The 22,228-nt window shown below is 38.4% G+C and overlaps 1 protein-coding gene across 3 annotated transcripts; it reads right to left on the bottom strand.

Moving 5' to 3' along the window:
- Positions 1 to 669: 669 nt before the first annotated feature.
- LOC147852968 (HAD-superfamily hydrolase, subfamily IG, 5'-nucleotidase) lies at positions 670 to 10,739 on the bottom strand. 3 transcript variants are annotated; one of them, XM_087333040.1, is made up of 19 exons: positions 10,636 to 10,685; positions 10,397 to 10,453; positions 9,583 to 9,873; positions 8,706 to 8,783; positions 7,382 to 7,602; positions 7,242 to 7,277; positions 4,968 to 5,060; positions 4,037 to 4,120; positions 3,259 to 3,375; positions 3,049 to 3,154; positions 2,873 to 2,944; positions 2,723 to 2,776; positions 2,532 to 2,589; positions 2,333 to 2,409; positions 2,176 to 2,246; positions 1,749 to 1,809; positions 1,597 to 1,656; positions 1,188 to 1,250; positions 670 to 1,056 (listed from the first exon to the last, which is right to left on the bottom strand). In XM_087333040.1, exons 3-19 carry the CDS (start codon positions 9,862 to 9,864, stop codon positions 934 to 936), a joined length of 1,656 nt encoding a protein of 551 aa, XP_087189166.1. In that variant the 5' UTR covers positions 9,865 to 9,873; positions 10,397 to 10,453; positions 10,636 to 10,685; the 3' UTR covers positions 670 to 933. The 3 variants fall into 3 exon arrangements, with proteins under 3 accessions (XP_087189166.1, XP_087189165.1, XP_087189164.1); XM_087333039.1 differs by lacking the exon at positions 10,397 to 10,453 and having other exon boundaries at positions 10,636 to 10,739; XM_087333038.1 differs by lacking the exon at positions 10,636 to 10,685 and having other exon boundaries at positions 10,397 to 10,555.
- Positions 10,740 to 22,228: the final 11,489 nt, after the last annotated feature.

Below are 22,228 nucleotides of genomic sequence, written 5' to 3'. Positions count from 1 at the left end.
ATGAATTGTACTTTGCGGTGCTTCAAAATCTTACCATTCACCCTCATTAGCTTAATTCAGAAATCCTTGTATGCAATAAGTTTATAACATGTCTTTCCTTGGCATATTACTTGTACCTTATGAGATGCTAAAGGAGTGATTATTAATGTGCTTGCTGATAATATATGCAAAGTATTAAGAATCAAACACATTTATTATTAGAAAAGCATAGAGCTACAACTTTGGGTTTTGTTGGTATTGATTTTATTGGCCTATGCAAAGAATAACATCTTCATATAACTATGGACTAATCAGCTCCTAATATTTGACATTACGACATTGTCATTGTCACATTTCTATAGTACAAAATTACCACTACCATTTTAAGCACACAATGCTGAAAAGGACCTTAGCATTTCCATAGGTGCACACATGAAATGGATCAGAGGGATTATGGTGCATACATTGCTGCTTGGTATTCTAACAATGTATGCATGTTCCGTGCATGTATATGTATATAGATATATACAAGTTTATCTTACAAATGAGATTCCTCCACCAGAACATTTTGTATGGAAACTTTGTAAACCGTTCCCCACTATATTTGGAGCTACAATTTATGAAAATTTCTTACAATGAACACAATTAATCATTTTAAGCAATGTTTATTCTTAATGAGGTCTCAGGTCCTTCCATAATAATGCTCTTTTCTCATGCCCATGCGAGTGACATGAGAAAGAAATAACAATTTGACATTTCAAGAAGAAGAAAAAAAAATGATACATTGAGAAATACAATGTTAGAGTGAAGTTCACATGGGTTCTACAACAATGCCCAACAATATACATTTCCACATTTCTTAGTCGGGGCTTCTGCCATGGAACTTTTTTCTTTCTTGTTAAGTATATAGTAATCAGTTTTGTTTTGAATTAGCAACTATATGAGATTATATTTTCAAATTCCCAAGCTCTTCATCTCATGAGGCATAAAATCTTCGCTCGTGCGATAACATTTATCAGGCGAGTAATAACATATATTTGTCACTTGGCTTGTGTATAAACATGCATACCGCTCCACCTATTGCATTAGTAAATCATATCATGGAAGTAATGTTATTATACTTTCAATGAAAAAAACGAATGGCAAGGAAAATTTTAACCATGTTCTCATTTTCCATAGAACTAAACAAAAAAATTGTTCTTTTAAACCTGATGTGCGAAACGGGAGTTCTGGTAGCCCGTCTTCATGAGTTGTCCCCATGTCTTATGAAACTGCAATTAATGATTATAACAACAATAAGACGAAGATCATAATAATAACAATAACAATAACAATAAAAAAATAACTTCATAATTAGAAGGATGACACACTTAGTGAAAATGCTTTCTGAAGATTTTATACATTGAAGACATATTGGATGTGCTTTCTACATTACCTCAAATGTTTTTTAGTCTAAAACTCAGTCAATAGTCACCATAAGACATGTAAAGTTTGGATATTTATTAGTAAGTAGTAAAATTTTGTACTGGTGATGCTTATATTATAAGCATAGGCTAAATTCGACCACATAAAATAGTAAAAGGAAAAAAAGAACAATAAAAACAGAATTCGTCTTACTGTCTCATGCCATTCCCTGAGAGTTTGCCGATGTGAATCCCGAAACTGGTCCCGCTCCACCTGATGAATCACATTTTTTTATATTCTCAGCAAGCGAGTGAATACATTTGCACAATTAAAATACCCATTAAACTAAATCTTCAAACAATTACTTGTAATTTATCCCTCTTTGTAATCATTGTCTCCTTACTGTCATCAAGTCCTTCACCAAACCTAGCAAAAAAGATAACAAAAAAATGCAATGCCAGACAAAAAAGCTTAAACATCCCAACTACTGTAAGTCCATGAAACAGAAAAACCACAGCTAAACCAAGTATGTGAGCATACAAAGAATTGACAAAGAAACTGAAGAAAATGATTAAAAATGTCACAAATACGTTTATTCAATGAAATGGTATAAAAGTCAACTCGATGAAAGAATTGTATCATCAATCAAGCACATTATTTGATTTCTACCGACTTAAAACATCATCAAAAGAAGTTGATCTCAAAATGTGTGAACAACTTTCCTCACTATTTATTATAGATTTTACTTTCAATTTGCACTTTAATGGGACCTCAAGGGGAACACACACACACCTGATATCCCATTGCAAGTGTTGCATTTCATCCTCAATACTATCAAGATTCTCCCGTAATAATCGTAACATCTGTTTTTATTGGAGAAAACACACACTGAAACATCTATTACAAAATCATGTTTTTGGGCATCAGTAAACAGAAACATAACAAATACCTTGAGAGTGTGTGCAGTCTGATGATAGCTTTCGAGTTCTTTCTCAAGTTCTGGAATCACTAGCATTGTCCTCCAACCTTAAACAAAGAAAGAGCACTTTCATACACGTCTCAATTATCATCAAGAAATGAAACCTAATAATAATACAGAGAAAAAACAAACAATGATTGTATATGAGTTATTTTACATCAAACTTTACCAGGTTGCTTCTTGCTGCGGAGAATGTCTCCATAAATATGGTCTCCAACATATAAAACCTTTTTGACACAATCCAAAAAAAATCATGATCTATATATGAATATGGAGGATGAACATGCAACACCATATTTGAAGTTCTGAAGCAAAGCATTAAAACATGATAACTGAAAAGGAATGCGCTTATACACCCACCTGTGAACCTGAGTCTATTCCAAGCAACCGATGCAAGAGCTTTACATTTCCACCCTGAAAGTGAGTGTTTTTTTATTTTTAATGTTTGATGGAACAGTGATTTTGGCACTGAAAGAAAACAATGGATTTGGATAAAACATTGAAAAGCACCTGAAAGACTCGGCATGCCTGTGTGACTCCATTCCGTGACAAAGATATTTTCTTCACGTCAATATCACCTACCTATTTTAGCATATCACGCATTTTATTTTCATCACTCAATCAATAATACTCGTCTATTAATGAAATCAATAATACTGAAAAAAGAGGTGAAATATAACAATCACCTGTGCTAACGGAGTACCATTGTCAGTGTTCAAAAGCATTCCGGATTTTATGTCTACTTCAAATAGCCCTGCCTTACTTCCTTCGGCAAAAAAGCTTGGTTTTGCACTGGGACAAAATGGAAGTGATTATATCAGAAATAAAGACTAAAACAGGTGGAATAAAAAAGTGGAACATATTACCACCTTAAAAAAATTTATTTTGAGAAATACCTTCCGGTAATGATGAGATCAAAGTAGTTTAGCCATTCAAAATCCCTAGGTGTGCCACAAGCCGACCCGCTTTTTCCACAAAGGTAATTCATTGCTACATGTGTATAATCCCAAAGACTTTTCCAAACAAAAACATAAAAAAAACTTCACTAAATCTGAAAATGGTTCCAGAAATAAGTAACAAACTTAAATAAAAACAATCTAACTCAGTCTCAAGTGAGACCAAAAATAATCCTCATAAATTGCCTTACAATGTAACTTTACATCCTACACACTATATCACAATGCTCAAAGCACTCTCTACCTCATTGCTCAAGTTTCTATATGTTTAGATTCTCTTAGTTTAATTGAATGGCGCGGAATTTTCATCATGCATGTTAATAAATGGGCTGATTGGATATGGTAGACTTTGATTATCAAGTATTTAACGGAAGGAGATCTGTCAAACAAGCTTATTATGCTCACTCTCTCCTGGATTTTGATTTTGTAAAACGCATTTGGGTGTACAATCATGATTCATAATAGATGCTTCAACAATATATAAGATAACTGATTTTTGAGTTCTCTTATTCAACTATAAACAGATTGTAGTCTGAAAAATGAAGGAACCTTGGACTTGCAATGCTTTCAAGTTGCAAGCATTTCATGTGTTTGACAACACATATGAAAGTATGACTGGAGTGTTAATTTAGAGATTGGGCCTGAATTATCCCTAGTATTACAGGTCAGATTGTTCAAAACTTATATCTTTTAAGAGTTAAGTCGTGGTGAAACTTACCTGTTAGTTACTAAGAATGTGATTCTCCCGGAATCCCTCAACATCTTCAACATGGGAATAACCTGCGGATCAAAATATATATACCTGCAATGCAAAAAAATGGGTCCATTTAAAACAAAAATGAAGCATATATGAGCTTCACATTGTAGAAAGCATAGCCAGAAGCAAAATACTCTAATGTACACTTGCGGCTTTCAATGTATGAATTTGATTGTGTACATAAAAGGTCAATTCAACAATGGAATTTTCTTTACACAGAAAGACAATACTGCAAACAACTTAGCAGATTCTGCATTATCAAGGGAGCATATTTCAAGCTCTTTTTACCAAGTCCTTTTGCAGATTCTTACCAAATGAGAAAAGCTTTGTATCAAAGCTCAGCAGATTATGCATTATGAGGAGGGCATATTATCAAGCAACTTTTTCTAAGCTTTGAATTGATTCTCAAAGATATCTAACAAGTGGAGTTCAAGGTTCAATTTACATTTTAAGCAAACTACTGCTTCCATTGGCTAATCAAATATTTCGAGATACATCAAGACAGTGCATGGCACACTTGAATGCATATATACTACTAAATGATACATACACAGCTCTGGATTAAAATTACAATACATTTGACCAATTGTTCATTAAATATGACAAGTTAAATTTCCAGTAGAGAGTGTGATCTGTAAATGCAGTACATCTCAAGAAGATTTCAGCCAGTTTATAATCTGCTATGCCAAAGATGCTTATGTTCTTCTTTCAAACACTAGAATAGGCAACAGAATTGATTTGGATGCTCACAAACATCAAGTTATAATGGATGAGAGGAAAAAACAAACCTATCCATACGAGTTTTAAAGACAATCTCATATACATCAAGCTAAAAAACGATTCACCATTGCACATTTAAAACACGTAAAGCAACATTTAACCTTTATCTTACTTGCTAGGATCATCAGCCACAGCTTGTTTGAGAGTCCCATCGCGGTGGCATAGATCAACAGCAGATCTTATATCCTTGTAAATTTGTGAAAAGCTGTAAATTCATTTTTGGAGGAATTAGAAACATTAGTAATTTGATTTATGACAATTTTATTAACAAAGAGAAACAGCTTTTAAAACCAAAAACCACATAAACTACACCAAGGATATTTCAGATATGTTACTACTTGAACACTCTTTTTAGTGCAGCTAGGATAAACGAACATAACTTCCTTTATTAGCGATGGACAACAATGTTTGTGAGGAAGATTATACCACCCTAACCATTAATTTTGTATTCTGATGTAGAAACAATATGAAATAGGAAAGTTTGAATAGTATTATAACTGTGTCTTACTTATTACCTTGAAAAAGACAAGCAAGGTAGATGTTCTTAAAGTTATTCAAGTTGGCATTAAAACTTACTCGATTTTGACTTTATTCAAGTTATTCAAGTAATATTCAGACATTTTTTTCACATGAATTACCTTCAGATTTACCACCTGAGAGACGGATTAAAGTACGAAATCAGAAATGATCATGTATACGTGCTTCCACAGTAAAAGCAGTTTGGAACACATTTACAAATCCGAAAAAGATTTCTTTATTCCATAGAAGGAACGTGAAACTAGTTTAGTCCTTATCAGATGCAACTTTGTTGCTATATATCTATATTATCTCCAAGTTCACTGTTTACTTCTCCACTTGTTTCCTAGAGATCAGGCACAAGCAACAATTATTCTCCTCTTAAAAAACAAATGCACTCCTGAAATCTCAAATGATGACCCCAGACATCATCCAATGTCATTTGAAGGAACACATTTGACCTCTTTCTCCAAGGGTTCCACCAGAGCATTTGAACTTGATACAAAGGAGGAGATGCTCATGCCAATTTAGAAACTGTTGATGAGGCTCCAACATAAATCATTCCGATCTTGCCCAAATACGACATGCTGTTCTTATAGCCAAGAAAGGCAGTACATGTTGCACAGTTTCATTATGCAGCAAACATCAGATTTTGTTCACTGTTTTTATTTACTCCTATTATCTCAATCTTAATCAAATAAGATAAGTCACACCTCTTGCCTACTAATTGCTCTCTCCCCATAACATAAGTCAGCCATTAAATCCGTGTGCTTTCCATATGAGACTATAGAATCAGCTCATCCAAAAAGTGTCAACCTTTTTTATATCAACAAAATAGGACAATGGCATCAAGGTGACAAAATGGTCTGGAGTTGCAATGCTAGCTCTAGACTCTGCTTTTAGTCAATAGCACATTTGGTTTCCATCATCTGCCCATGCACTCTGCTTCTACTCCGGTATGATGCTACAGAGCTTTTGGCCATGGTGGAGCTTACCATGGCCATCTTATCGTTTTTCAAGTAATTACAGACATCTCATTCATATGCAGATTCACTAGATCGGATTCTCCCTCCCTACATACAAGCATTAATAACAAAACATGTCTACTATTCAATATTCACCTCAGCTCGAAATCATTTAATCAAGTCTAAACATCTCTATTGAGTCAGCTGCCCTTCCATTTTCCATCTTATACAGGTTCATTTCAATGGCATGCCTTTGCAGGACACAACGAAACCTTATGTGAGTTTTATATATTTGTAAAAATGCTTTGGTCTCATACGTCATTTTTGGGTGGAGCATTTGCTTGTGTGCTTAAAACTGAATGGCACACAATAGCATGTAGTCTTAAAAAATTCCATCATTGCATCCCCCCACAGCAGATCTTCATTTTCCTCTAAAAACATTATGGAGCTTTTTTAAAACACTTTCCTCCTGGAAATGCTACAACACATTCTCTTTATCCTTCTCTAATCCACTTTGAGATTCTGCATCACTTAGCCTCCTTTGGCCCCAAGATGGCATCTATACTTCTTTCACATCTTTTCAGATTTCTCATTCTAGAGTTTTTTCGGACCTCATAGCATCTGCTTCTTTCTTACTTGTATCAGCATAAAAGATTTGCTATCTGATGAGGAGATACGTACATGCTATATAACAGAACAAGTCCTACATTACAGATAGGTTAAAAAGCATAATTTTCTGCTTGGCTTATTACTCATTGCTTTATCAAACATGGACAACTGTGTTGTTTGTTTGACACACTTGCAGCATCTATGCAATTTGTATTACTGTGGATAAGGTTACTGTTTAGTTTCTATAATTTCAAGCAAACCACTCCTTCAATATACTGAGTGAGTTGGATATTTACTTGAATGGAATTGAGAGTTCACCATCAGGCTTCGCCCTATATACATCACCCAAAAAATCCAGTTTAGAGTTACAAATTTTTTTACACACAACCACACACACAGATTGCAGTTTGGTTCAGTTATGCAACAAAAAACATACCGAGAAGCTACTGGAATTTTATCAGGGTTCAGATCCCTAAATTCAACGAGTTGTGCAAAAAGATATGCTTCAGCCAGAGAGAAGAGTGTATCAATTAGAGCATAATCAGGTTCATCATAAGCTTGCTGTAAAGGACTGTTCCCATATATTGTCAATCTATCTTCCCTAGACAGCTCATGGAGACCATGATAAGCCACCTTGACATACTTGTGACGGTCCATCTGGAAATCAACAGAGAAACAGAGCTTGTTAAGCTCTCTAATAATGGAGCCTGTGATAATCACATATATATGTTTAAATAATACAAAGACTCTCACTTGCAAATACATCACGCGACATACATTCAAAAATGCCCAGATAAAAAATCCACTTTTCTTTTAGAAATATATAGTATAGAAGGAATGGATCATAGTTTAAAAAGGCCCCCAGAGAAAACAGAATAGAAATTGAAACCCATTTATGATATATAAATCCAACAACTTCAGTACAATGTGTGGATTCTTGAGTAACCCTACATTGACAAGTCTCTTCTTTATAATCTAATGATTTTATGGTGCTCAACAATTCCATTCCTATTTCTAAAACAATACATGTTTGTGGCAAATGTTCATATAAAAAAGGTTTAATGTGTTACCAATTTAGATATTAGCACAAGATAATATTGCATTAAACTGGGAAGCTATCATTAAACCAACATGCTTCAAATCATCTACATATGTGCAGCAATTTAAGCTGCACACCTTACAAAGTTTTACTATTAACTAATCAGTCTAATCATACAGCTAGCATAGTATAAATGGAAAATACGTGATTGTATACTCTATAGCTAATGAGAATAATTTGGAAAATGAGAGAGAAACTGTTTCATAATTGCAACAACATAATGTAAATTAAACATCATGCGACTAGGGCTGCAATAGTACCCTGAAATATTAAAATGGAAGAAAAAAACTTCATAAAAATCTACCAAAAGATAGGATGGTCTCTACATTTCGTTATTCATCGGCTAAACAGAGGAACAGGGTCATGCTAAATCACAGTTTGCATCAACATTTGGTTACAGTAATGAGCATATTGACATTGTATACAGCCCTATCTAGGGTTGGGAATGCACAAAAATTACAATGCAACCTTCATCACTTCTAACAACCAAGAACTAAGTTAGAATTAATTGTATTTTATTATGGGCTACAGAAATGTCTTTCAAATTATACCAGTTATAACTTGCAGTGGTGTGACATTTCATTACTGTTCTCTGTATATCATTAGAAAGAAAGAAAAAAAAACATATTTACCAAGAATTTGCTACATTGAAGATTTTTACCTTCAAGATATTTCCTCGTTGCTTATCAAGAACAAGACCCCGTACCATGTATTGCCAGTCAAACTTCCATTGCAGCAACTGCAACAAATAGAGGTGTAATAGTCATAATGTTTTGCTATATAGTTAGTTGAAACACAGAAACAATTTTCTGTCTCTAACCATCAAGTCTCGTTTTCTTAATGTCTATTCACTTGATCAATAGAAATGTGTTATTTCATTTCCATAAACTCACAAAATGGATATATGGGAGTGAATACAGTATAACTTGCCCTATACAAAAGACAAGTATATACACATTGAAATACACACGCATATATCTAAAATTCTGTCTAGGTCTTCCAATTAAAAATTAGTATAAACGTGGGATATTTACATGATATTCTTAACAAAATCATATCTATCAATTAAGCTTTTAAAATCTTGCACGCATCTTTAAAACATTTCAAAAAACCACCATTTTTCCTTAAAAAGGTTTCCTAGTCATCATACAGAAGGTTGTTGTAAGATCAGCATATAGTGCCTGATAGGTACACCATAGTGCTCGACTTTACATAAACGTGGAAATAACAAAACAATGTTTCCTTATTAAGAGATACAACAATGGCTCCATCCACTCATGTGCCATAATGTCCAAATCTGAGCCGTCGAAGGGAATATTCACGTGACAAACATCATGAGGACACATAAGAACGTTACACACATGTGTGTATAGAAAGAAAGAAATGGGCAGATATATTCTTACACAGCAGTAAATTTTCTTAAAAGACATATATTCTGATATTGACAAAATTGAATGAAAGTTGAACAAACTCCATGTGGCATATATTCTTACACAACAGTAAATTTTCTTAAAAGACAATAATAAAGGAGTAAAAACCTCTTTAGGATATCCTAGGTCAAACACAAGCTTCTTGATGGTTCCATGATAAGCCATTGTCTCAAAGGTTTCAGCTTTATACTGAGCAAGAGTATAATCCATGTCAAATCCAACAGCAACAATACTTTTCATATTCAAAGACCTATTGCAAAAAATCTGTTTCCTCATATCAATAGAACCCTGCCATCCATTGATTGCCCATCCACCGCCCACCGTCTTCTCATAAGCACTATTCAGGTTGTCAGAGGAAGATTTAGTGACTTTGTCTTCTACCTGATCCATTGATTATCTCTGTACAAGGTACAAATATGCCAGCTTAAGATCACATCAATGAGAATTCACCTGGAAAACTATGATGTGCACATGTACACGTACATCTACCATGTATATGCATATGCATATGGATATGGATGCATATATGTATATGTATATGTATATGTATATGTATATGTATATGTATATGTATATGTAAATGTATAAGTATATGTACATGTGTATGCATATGCATGTGTATTGTACATGTACATGTACATGTATGTATATGCGTATAAATATTACATATATGTATATGTACATGTATGCATATGCATATGTTCTGTGTCTGCGTCTCTATGCGTCAGAAACCTCCAGAGAAAACTATGACATCAATACTTTACGCATAGAATGATGAAACCCCGGATAAACAATAACATCACTACCTTATGCATAAAATGATGATATTATGACTTATTTTAGATGAAACCCAAGGAAATTAATCCATTGAAAAGCTCTAATACAGGGATGCTCAATCAAAAGTTTAAATTATGAAACCCACCAAAGTAAAGGGCAGTAAGTTAAATTGCAGTGATCGGGTTCAATTTGAAGCTAAAAACTGTGGAAATTCGAATTCAATAAGAAGCCCAAATTCTATGATGGATCAATAGAAACCTTCAAAAAAAAATGTAAGCAAACAGAATTTGTATGAGAAAGAGGGGGGGGGGAGATCCTCATAAAGAGGTGGAGGTGGAGGTGGAGGGGTATAGAAATGCATACATGTGCGTAATAGTGGTATACCTTAAGATCTTGAGGTGAAGAAGCCAAAGGAAGAGAAATGCGGTGAGAGGGAAAAGAAGTGTTATGTGTATGTGTATGTGTATGTGTATGCATGTATGTATGTATGTATACATGTAAGTATATGATTCATATAATATGTATAATCCTTCCATAGTGCGCCAGGCGTCGTTGTAAAGGGGTTGAAAAAGATGGGCCATCCCCACCCATCCCATCCAAAATGTTGTTGTTATGGTCGACAGTGAGGGCCAAAATAGAACAAAAATATATGAGACAAATCCAAAAAGAGAGAAGAAGAAGAAGAAGAAGAAGAAGAAGAAGAGGAAGAAGAGGAAGGGCAGAGAGAGAGAATCTTCCTTTCGGAGATCCATACCTTTTCTTTGCTTTATTAGCAGCACATGTTACATTATTGCTTCTCTCTCTCTCTCTCTCTCTCTCTCTCTCTCTCTCTGCCCAAAATCCTCTATTTCTCTATCCCTACCCAAATTCCTCGCTCTCACTCATTAATCCTCTGTTTCTCTCTCTCTCTCTCTAAATGTTTTTTCAATCCTCCACCTATCTATCTCTGTCACCAAATCCTCTCTCTCTCTCTCTCTCTCTCTCCAGCAAATCCTCTGTTTCTCTCTGTCTCTGTCCCCACCATACACTGTGCCTCTCTCACTCACTCTCAAATCCTTCTACTTCTCTCTCTTCTCTCCTCTCTATGACCCCCACATCCTCTGTTTCTCTCTCTTTTCTCAAACAAATTCTTCGACTTTCTCTCTCTCTCTTCTCTGTCTCTCTCCCCCCACATGCTCTGTTCCTTCCCTCTCAAATCCTTCTCTACTCTCTCTCTCTCTCTCTCTCTCTCTCTCTCTCTCTCTGTCTGTCTGTGGCAATGGCTTCTTCACCAATCTTTTGACACCCTCTTGTTTGTTGGGACTTTTCTTTGCTTTTCTCCTCTCTCTCTCTCTCTCTCTCTCTCTCTCTCTCTGTCTCTCTCTTCTTTCAAATCTGATGACGTGGCCCTCCCCCATTGGACGACCTCGTTAGACTCGTCTTTGGCCTTTTTTTTACTTCTTCTTCTTCTTCTTCTTCTTCGTCCTCTTTGGAAAGCCCTGGAACCTGGACTCGGCAACGGCTCGGCTCAAGCCTAAACCCGAGCCGTTAAACCGTTTCCAAACGGTTTGGCGGGTTCGGTTCGGTTTAGGCTGGAGCGTCCTTAACCGTGTCTGAGCTCGGCTTGGAATGGCTCAAGCCGAACTGAACCAATTTTGGGCAAACCAGTTTCCATGCCAGTTAAGGCTTAATCGGCTTGGCTAAACCGGTTTTGGAACTGGTTCGATTCAGTTTTGAAAACTCCCAAACCGGTTTAGGCTTAACCGGACAAAACCTGTTTAGCCGAAAACGAACCGTTCCAATTCCTACCTCGCACAAATATGGTTGGTCTACAAAGAAAGGCCTACCTCAACCGCGAAGCTAGTCGATCTATACAATTTGTTATGCCTCTTGGAACACACGATGCAAGGTACATCGAATGAATAAGAGCAGAATCTTCTCGTCTACAAATAAGAGAAAGAATCCTCTAGTCTAACTAGGTGCTTTGACATCATGAAATGGTTTAAAAGATGGGGAGTAAAAGATTTCTTAGAGCTCCTCCGGTGATGTTGCGAAACATATTGATCATTAATGATAAGATTACTAGAGGTGCTAAGTATGAAGTGTCAATATGCTACAATGTCAAATTTTGAAATTTACATTTGCAAAATTTAACCCTCAATATTGGCCCCCAATACAAGATAAAAATGTTAAAATGTGTCCAATTGCATCTTACTACAGTTTCACTGAGCGGTTTACACCTTAGAATCAAAGTTCCGCGCCATTGCCTAGGTCTTGTCTCATAGATTGTGATTGGTCTCTCATGGATGTTAAAAATATTTCTATCTACCTACCCTCATGAGCCTTGGCTCTTGAAGATAAGATGAATTCTTCAAACTTGGTCACATATGTTAGGTTTGAAGTAGCATCGTCACATCGTCACCCAAGTATGAAGGTATGCAATGAAAAAACTAGTGGAGGATGAATATCACTTGTCACATGCTCATCATTTAAGGTAATTCATAAGAAGTGTGGTGACTTCGTAGACGAGAATGATAAAAGTGTCATACTGAAATAAATCTCCATCAACAAACGTGTGTGCATATTATTTTCACATAGAGAGTTTATTCGATCCCATGGGTCAAATATGTTCTCCTCATGGATGATGAAAAGTTGATTATATTTATTCTTTACAAATAGGGTTTATTTTAACTACTCAAAATATCCTTTGAGGGTGTGGGTAACTCGATCCATATGATGACTATGGTCTTTGATGTAGACCATATCCATATGAGTGTGCCTCCCTCTCACAAAAGGAAGTTTATGAAAGGCAAACCTCTCTACTTTTATAGAAACAATCATCTCTCCCACACAACAATGCTTCGCAATTCATTGTTTTTTATCCTCCTTTTTACCCAAATCATGTGCTAATCTCATTCACCTTTGTAACTTCATTTTGACCTACTTTACAAACAATTTTTAGATACATAAACAAAAGTGGGCCTTATAAATAAAGACAATTGTATTAAAGTTGTTTACCAACAACCTCAAAGGTTCACGAATATGTTACTGGTGAAACACAAGCATGGTAGAATGTGCATATATGACCAACATTTATTTTTGCACTATGTTTAAGGAAAAATTTCCTTGCAAAATAAACTCGGGATTAGAGTAGGGTTCGTTTGGTTTTAATAAGATATCTATATGGACATGGATACATGGCAAAATTATTTAGACCCTAGCATGGGATTGACAATAGGGATGGGCTAGGACAACTTTGTGTTCAAGCTTTATCTTCAATCAACTTATGATGCACAACATGTGCTACAAGAATAGGCAATGGGGATAATGATCATCTATATGGGATATATTGCCACAACAATACTGCTCACGAAGTACACCATGTGCAATGGAAATGTCAAATTACATGCAAAGAATTAATCTGAAATGGTTTCTACCACAATGCAAAAAACCAACAGGGAGCAAGATAATTTATTAGAGGACATGAGAGATAATGAAATACATGGAAGATACACACACAATGAGTATGACATTCACGCTTTGCACACTATATTACTGCTAATTTTCCATGTAACCTACTAACTCAACACTCAACCACTGCTTCTTTGTAACCCTAGTTTTTTAAGGTTGGAGGGTTCATACTAATTTGGCAATTCTGGGCTTTTAGCTTGTTGTCCTTTTTACAATTATCCTAGTTAGTTGGATCATTTCCAAACATGGGTTGGGTGGTGTTAGGGACATGTACTCAATAGGATGTGGGAGAAATAAAGGCGAAATGACATGAACAAAAGGGCAAGGGAGACAGTCAAGTTGTGAAGAAGCTTGGAGATGAAGGGGGTATAAGGGGAAGGGTGGAGGAAAGTGAGATGGAGAGGAGTATGGAAATAAGGTTTAGTGAGAGGGTTAGTGTTGTGGAGGGGTGCATCATGAAGTTTGGGGGTGGAGAAGTGAGTAAGTGAGGAGTAGCACGGGTAGGGTCTCATTGAGAGGCTATTGGCATTAGAAAGTTCTTTCATAGTGGAGTCAGGGTAGATCATAAATAACATGTACAAGTAGTTCATGTCATGGATGCTAAACCGTGTTCCTCAAGGGGCACAATGATGCAAACTAATTCAAGGTGTAGTTGCACATGAATAGTTGTGGACAGTGGGTAGGATTAGCTCGTGCCTCGACTAGTTGAGATTCAAGAAATTGTTGAGTGTTTTGTAGGGCCTAAATATCATCCAACATTACCATTGTGTGCCCCCATGAACATCTAGAGACAGTGATAGCTAGGAACTTCACAACTTCTAAATCAATGTTAAGCTTGTTATTGGTTGTGATGAAGGGAATCTACTTCACTCTAGGCCTAGTTGAGTTTTTGTGTTTTGGTGTGTAGCTTGGTTTCGGTAGTATTTAACTTGGCCTCAAGTTGGGCAATTCGTTCCGTGTGTAAGGCCTTTTCATGTTGGGAGCTCTTGGTTAAATTTAGAAGATGGAGTTGAGTTTAAAATGCACTTGGGTGGTCTTTTCTTGGATTTTTTGCTAGTGGAAGTGGCATGGAGTAGTTTTTCCTCTAGGCGTTGGTTTTCAGTTTGTGCCTTTGTGGTGGGTGGTTTTTGAGTGGTCAATTGGGTTGTGAGAGACTTACATAGATTCAATTGTGGCATATGTTGTCGTGATTGCTTCCATGGTGCCATTGCTTGCTTCCATATGGACTTTGGAGTGTGTGTAGTGCTAGTGTTGGGAGTGACATCATTGAGGTAGCAGTTGTGAAGGTTGGGGCTTGTAGAGTTGAGTAAACATGCACAATTTGTTTATCTTCACATACATGATCGAGTAAATCTTGTTTACGGTCTCCTTGGTTGGTGGGGGGCGTGTTCTAAGATGAGTCTATATTTTACCCAAATTTGGTATTGAGAATCATGCTCAACTTGTGTGAACATATGCTTATGGAGAAAAACATGATGTTGGGAAAAGTGTATATGAACACATGAGGAAGAGGTGGATGAGATCCACCATAGTTAATTCCCAATAGCAATAAGGTGGAAATAGTTGAGGGAATATAGTATAAGGGAAGACTTCCACTAGCTTTCATTAACCCGGCAAATCTAGTTGACCAAGTGTTGGTATTACAAAAATCCTGACAACTTTGAATTAGAGTGCTAGAAGAAGAAGAATGATGAGGCAACCCAGGCCTAGTAGCAAATGAACTATACCGAGATAACAAAAAGCCAAAGTTTGTCATGAATGTGACACCAAGGGAATATCATTACAACGAGCAATTTCCAACCTAGTGATTTCTTGTTCGTGGACTCAGGAGCCTTAAAGCACATGATGAGCCATCAAGAATAGTTCATGAATCTAAGGGAAGCCAAGAGACTTGATATGGTGGAGATTGATGATGACTCCACACACATGATCGAGCACATTGAAGACGTGGATTTTAGCAATCACAAAAACAATGGTTACATCAATGACTTTGTTGTGAAGTTATATGCGTGCATGTGAAACGTGAGCAGGATCATCAAGGACTTGAACAAGAGAGGATGGGCTTCCAACATTGAAATCATGTGGTTTTTTTTTGTTTTAGTGGTTTTTGACTATATATTCAGATGTAATAAAATTTATGTTTTGTTAAGAAGTGTAACACTTAATAATACTCACCTTATTGGTGAAAATAATGCTTTAAATTTTAAAGTTGCAAGGTTCAAATTTTGCTTTACATGAATACATCTATGTGGCAAGTTAGGCCTACATACTCATATTATTATTTTATTCCCAACCCGTACATTGAATGAGATTAAAGGAGGAGATGGTTGGAGGACGAAAAGGCTCCAACTTCTCATCATGTGATTAGAATTGTACTCCGAAAGGACTAACAAGAACCTTGTCACAAACCCTTCGCATCTACGATGTGAGTTTTGTGAAGTAGTAATTCAAGGAGTCATCTTTTTACAAATCTTGATCCAAATGATGTAACTTCGCGCTCCAAACTTAAAATTTCTAACACAAATCCTATTCTATAATGAGTGGCATTTGATAATAGATTATAGAATGTAGTTTTATATGGGTATCAACAAGCAAAATACATCAAAGGATTAATCTCATATATAATGAGATTATGTCAACTCTATTACATGGAGTGGCTAAGAAGGGGTAAATAGATGAGGAAGTTAGAGATGTAGGATTTGCGGTAAAGCTTTAGAGGGATATCCTTGAGTTTTTGTTTAGAAGACCAATGAGACAACTTCATTGCCTCTTGTCATTGATGGTCTCTAATGCACTCTTGATTTGCTAGTCCAAGCTCTTTCGAGATTTCACCAACACTTCCATCTTGATAAAAAAATATTCCCAATAATGAGCACACCTCTCCCTTTTATGTTAGGACATTGTTCCTCCTAATGGGAGAGGTCGGCAACCGAGTTTTGGTCGGTCGGTTGGATCGACCAACGAGTTGAATGTATTAATTATCAATAGATGTGAAGACTTGAGGATCGGATGGCTTGGCTAAATAGTTGAGTCGACCAGTTGGGCTGACCCGGTAGTCAAAGTAGAGGCCAACTATGTGAATGAAGAAGAGGCCGCCTAGTGGAACCGAGCATGTGGATGAAGACGAGTCGACTAGTCAGACCGATTAATTATTATTATTATATTATAATAATATATTATTCACACACACACACACACACACACACACACACACACACACACACACACACACACACACACACACACACACATGGAGCTAGGGCAAGATTATTACGATGTTGTGATAGTAGTATTAAGTGAGATAAGAGATACATAGAGTAGATGAGAAGAGAAAGAGAGTGAGTGTGAATGAGTGACAACACAATTTTGTGGAACTTGCCAAAAACCCTAAGAAGGGATTTCTGTAATCTAAGCCTTTCTCCACGAAAGATCAAGGAGTTGTGCGATGCCCTTGGATCAATCAATGTTAGCATTGACGACGAAGAAATGGTGCAGATATGCCTCCGTGGCTTGGCACCATGATTTGGCGCAATAAGATCGGCCGTTCTCACGCGAGAGAATCCTCCCTCCTTTTTTGATCTCCAATCATTGTTGCTAGTTGAAGAGAATCACGTGCGTCAAAGGAACAACGTGCATGACGGACAAATGCTATATTCGAACTTCGATGGAGGAAATGGACAAAGCCGCAGAAGGAGAGGTCGACTCGGCCAAAGCCGACACAACCAAGAGTGTAACTCCCACCAATGGCAAGCGGACAAAAACGGCCCCAGAGAGTTCGACGGAAGGGGAAGTCATCACGTTGGACCAAGCAATCGTAGGAATCCAGTTGAGTGCGGGTACTGCGGAAAACCCGACCACTACGAAGAGGAGTGTTGGAAGAAGAAGCGTGAGCAAGGCCGACAACTAACAAATTACGCCACGAACTCTGACTATGGCGACCGTGGCGGAATGTTCATAATGAATGCGTCAACTACCGATTCCACTCTGAACAACGTATGGTTTGTTGATTCGGGAGAATCCAATCACATGACGTCCCATGAATATTGGTTTCGGGAACTACGGAAGCTTGAACGTCCCGGATATGTCAAAACAGGAGATGACACGACTCACCCAATACAGCATATCGAGAACGTCCCATTCGGAAACGACGACAAATAGACCTACCTCAAGAACGTGTTGCATGTCCCCACTATTACAAAAAACCTGGTCTCGGTTGGCTAGATTGTCGAACAAGGAATGCAAGTACGCTTCAATAACGATGGGTGCTTCATCGAAAAAGGCGATCAAGTCATAGCTCACGGCCGTCGTGAAGGCCATATGTTCATCCTTGAATCGAGCGAGGTAAAGTCGGCCATGTTTGCAAAGGGCCAGAAAGTCGAAATCGACTTGAAACTGTGGCACAAGAGAATTAGCCACATCAATCTCCAAAAGCTCTAGAACATGCAATCGAAAGGAGTCATAATCAGACTCCCGAACTTTACGGCGAAGGAGAGTACAGGCGTATGTGAAGCATGTCAGTTCGGAAAGCAACGCCGTCACCCATTCCCTAACGAGCGGAATGTGAGCAAAGGAATCTTGGATGTCGTACATTCAGATGTGTGGGGACCAACCCAAATAGCAACATTCGACAGATGTCGATACTATGTCACGTTCATCGACGACATCTCCAGGAACACCTGGATCTATCTGATGAAGCAGAAGAGTGAAGTGTTCAGGCACTTCCAGACATTCAAAGCCGAAGTTGAAAAAACTACGGGTCGGAATGTACGTTGTCTTTGATCAGATGGAGGCAAGGAATATTTTTCGGATGAATTTATGACGTATCTCCGAAAAGAAGGAATCTGACAAGAGTTCTCGTGTCGGCACACGCCTCAGCAAAACGGCGTAGTAGAGCGTAAAAATCGCCATGTAGTAGAAGTCGCACGAGCCATGATGAACGAGAAGAACTTGCCGAAATCATATTGGGCAGAAGCGGCAAATATGGCCGTATATCTCATGAATAGGTGCACAACCTCGGGAGTACATGATATAACCCGCATGAGAAATTCTTCGGAAAGAAGCCGAACTTGTCACATATCCGCATTTTCGGTTCTATTGCCTACATACATATTCCCGACGATACGTGGCAAAAGCTTGACCCAAAGTCGGAGAAATGTATCCTCGTAGGATACTCACTCGAACAGAAGGGGCACAAATGCTACAACCCATCTACCCATAAGGTTCGAACAAGTTGAGATGTAGTTTTCGACGAATACGCATCCTGGTACGCACTAGAGAATACTTCGACTCCAACCCCGCTCGACGCGAATGACACTGAAATAGAAATAGAAGTCGAGGATCGGCTCACATAGATGTTAGAAGACAACCCAATTATGACATGACTGAGTGGGCCATCAGAGCCGCCGAGCGATGAAAGCACATCTCGGCCGAGTCCGAAGCTGGACAAAGGGATGGCGAAAATGCAGGAATATGAAGATTAGGAAGAGACCGAGATGCTTCACTCTCTTGATAGTGAATTTGAAGATCTCGACATACACATAGATGGAGCGAAGAAAGCCATACTCCCCACGGATCGAGAGCTACGCCGATCCACGCGTGGAAAGAACCCCGTAAACCGCTACGGCTACGACGAGTACGTGGCGTATCACTACGCTTTTATGATGAAAGTAGCGTCAGTACAGGAACTGGAAACGCTTTCCGAAGCCGCAAAGGATCCGCGATGGGTCGACGGGATGAATGAGGAGATGGAAGCTTTATGCAAAAACGAAACATGGGATCTCGTTCATCTCCCCCCGAACAAGAAAGCGATTGGTTGCAAATGGATATAAAAAGTAAAATACGATGCCGACGGATCCATAAATCGCTTCAAAGCACGACTCGTTGCGAAAGGCTACGCGTAAATGCATGGCATAGACTACGAAGAAACCTTTGCCCCGGTGGCAAAGATGACAACTGTACGGACAATAATTGCACTCGCCGCAGCGAAGGGATGGCACCTCCACCAGATAGACATGAAAAATGCTTTCCTCCAAGGAGAGTTAGAAGAAGAGGTGTACATGATACAACCACCCAGATTTGAATCGCGTAAACATCTGCACACCGTATGCCAACTCAAGAAGCCACTCTACGGCCTCAAACAAGCACCGCGTGCTTGGCATTCGAAGATCACGGAGTATCTTCATCAAGTCGGATTTCAGATGTCAAAATCCGATAGTTCTCTGTACATCCGAAATGAGTCAGATAGCCCAATCATCATCATCCTATATGTGGATGACTTGGTAATCGGAGGAAAGGATCTCTCCAAGATCAACAAAGTCAAAACACTTCTCTTTGGCAGATTCGAAATGAAAGACCTGCACGAACACCATTACTTCCTAGGCATTGAAGTAATTCGAACACCAGTCGGGATAATGATCTCACAACGGCACTACGTCCTCAACTTACTCTACAAGTTCGGAATGCTCGAGTGCAAGCCTATGTCTACCCCTCTCGATCGTAACCTAAAGATTGATGCCAATTCTGGAACCGTTGAGAGCGAGCCGACTCAGTATCGACAACTGATCAGTAGTTTGATCTATCTAACCATTACGCGACCTGACCTTAGTTATTCGGTCGGCCTACTTAGCCAATTCATGCAGAATCCGTGAAACCTTCATCTTGATTGTGCTAAGAGGATACTACGGTATGTCAGTACGACAATGGCTTACAACATCATGTATAAGTCGAACACGACTATTTGACTCGAAGGGTACACCGACGTGGACTAGGCAAGCTATAAAGTGGATAGACGATCCACCTCCGGATTTGTCTTCTCCCTCGGTAGCGGAGCAATCTCTTGGAGTAGCAAGAAACAACCGACAATCGCACTGTCGAGCACGGAAGCTAAATATAGGGGCGCAACAATCGCCACATGCAAAGCCGTATGGCTTAAACGCATACTAAAGGATCTGGGCGTTCCCATCAAGGATCCAATTCGTCTCTACTGCGACAACATGAGCAGTATCTACCTAGCACGGAACCCCGTATTCCACGCGCGGACTAAACATATCAAAGTGCATTACCATTTCATCCGCGAGTGCGTACAGGTTGGCGAGATCGATCTACAACATACCAGTACGCACCTCCAAGTTGCTGATATATTTACGAAGGCCTTAGGAGTCGACAAGCTCGTGCAATTTGCATCGGATCTTGGTCTCACGACATCTACATTGTCGAACTTGAGGGGGAGTACAGGTACAAGCGACATGGAAGCAATACGCAACGATACGCAACACATACATAATTGATTGAGTACGCGAGTACGCAACACAGTCGACTAGAAAAGTCAAAGTACGAACTGAACAACCTTCTCGACAGATAGAAGTTGTGTTCGAAGGGGCGGGTTGAGAGTCGAACTCAACTTCCCATAGATAGGTTTCACACTAGCTCATGGACATGTTGGGCTTGTTTTGTAAATAGTAGAAAGGGCACTTGCCCTAGCTTAGTTGGTATATAAACCAATGCATTGTAACTTAGTTACTGTTGGATGTTTTATGTTTGATGTTTTTTTAGTTAATATACAGTTTTTCTATCTCTACCTTAAGAGCTCTCTCTCTCTCTCTCTCTCTCTCTCTCTCTCTCTCTCTCTCTCTCTCTCTCCTTCTGTTGTCACACACACACACACACACACACACACACACACACACACACACACACACACACACACACACACACACACACACACACACACACACACACACACTCAATCTTCTTCCGCTGCATTGCAATCACTCTTGCCTCCCATCCCGTTACAATCCTAAATGAAGAGACAAGAAGAAAGGACAAGGGTGTCCTATACCAATTGGAAGTGAATGTGGCACGAAACCTTAGTAGAGGCAAAAGCAAGAATAGGAGTCCACAAAAGAGAAACAAGTCCCATGCCAGGTCAAAGTCCAAGAGAAGGCTCACATGTTTCTAATGTGGAACCTATACACTTCTAAAAGGATTGTTGACATCTTAAGAAAGACAAAGATGTGGCTAATGATGTCGAACCCAAGAAGATACCCGAGGAGAAAAGCACTTCAGCCATTCCTACTAGTGAAGAAGAGCTTTTATTCATTTGCGAGCAAGCGAGTGTCAACCTTGCAAAGGAAGAGTGCTCTTAGGTGATCGACTCTGATGCATCGTTCCATTTATCTCCCACAAGAGAATGTTTTTCATCTTACACAACTGGTGACTATGGCTATGTAAAGATGGGAGATAATGGAGCATGCAAGATCATTGGTATTGGCAATGTATGTTTGATAACATCAAGTGGTTGTAAGTTAGTATTGAGGGATGTACGGCATGTGCCGGATGTCAGATTGAATATGATATCAACTGGAAGACTTGACGAAGAAGGCTACAATGGTAGCTTTCAAAATGTTATGTGGAAGTTTTGCAAGGGAAGTTTCATGGTGGTTCGAACACAAAAACAAGGTACTCTATATGTACTGCATGCCAAGTTGTGTAAAGATGAGGCAAATGTGGCAACCGACTTAGATGGTGA

This window comes from Azolla caroliniana, unplaced genomic scaffold (assembly GCF_043228905.1).
Source record: "Azolla caroliniana isolate FFs.n. ecotype wild unplaced genomic scaffold, voAzoCaro1.0.p SCAF_17, whole genome shotgun sequence".
NCBI classification, from domain to species: Eukaryota; Viridiplantae; Streptophyta; class Polypodiopsida; order Salviniales; family Salviniaceae; genus Azolla; species Azolla caroliniana.
This window is presented reverse-complemented; position numbering and strand designations above follow the sequence as displayed.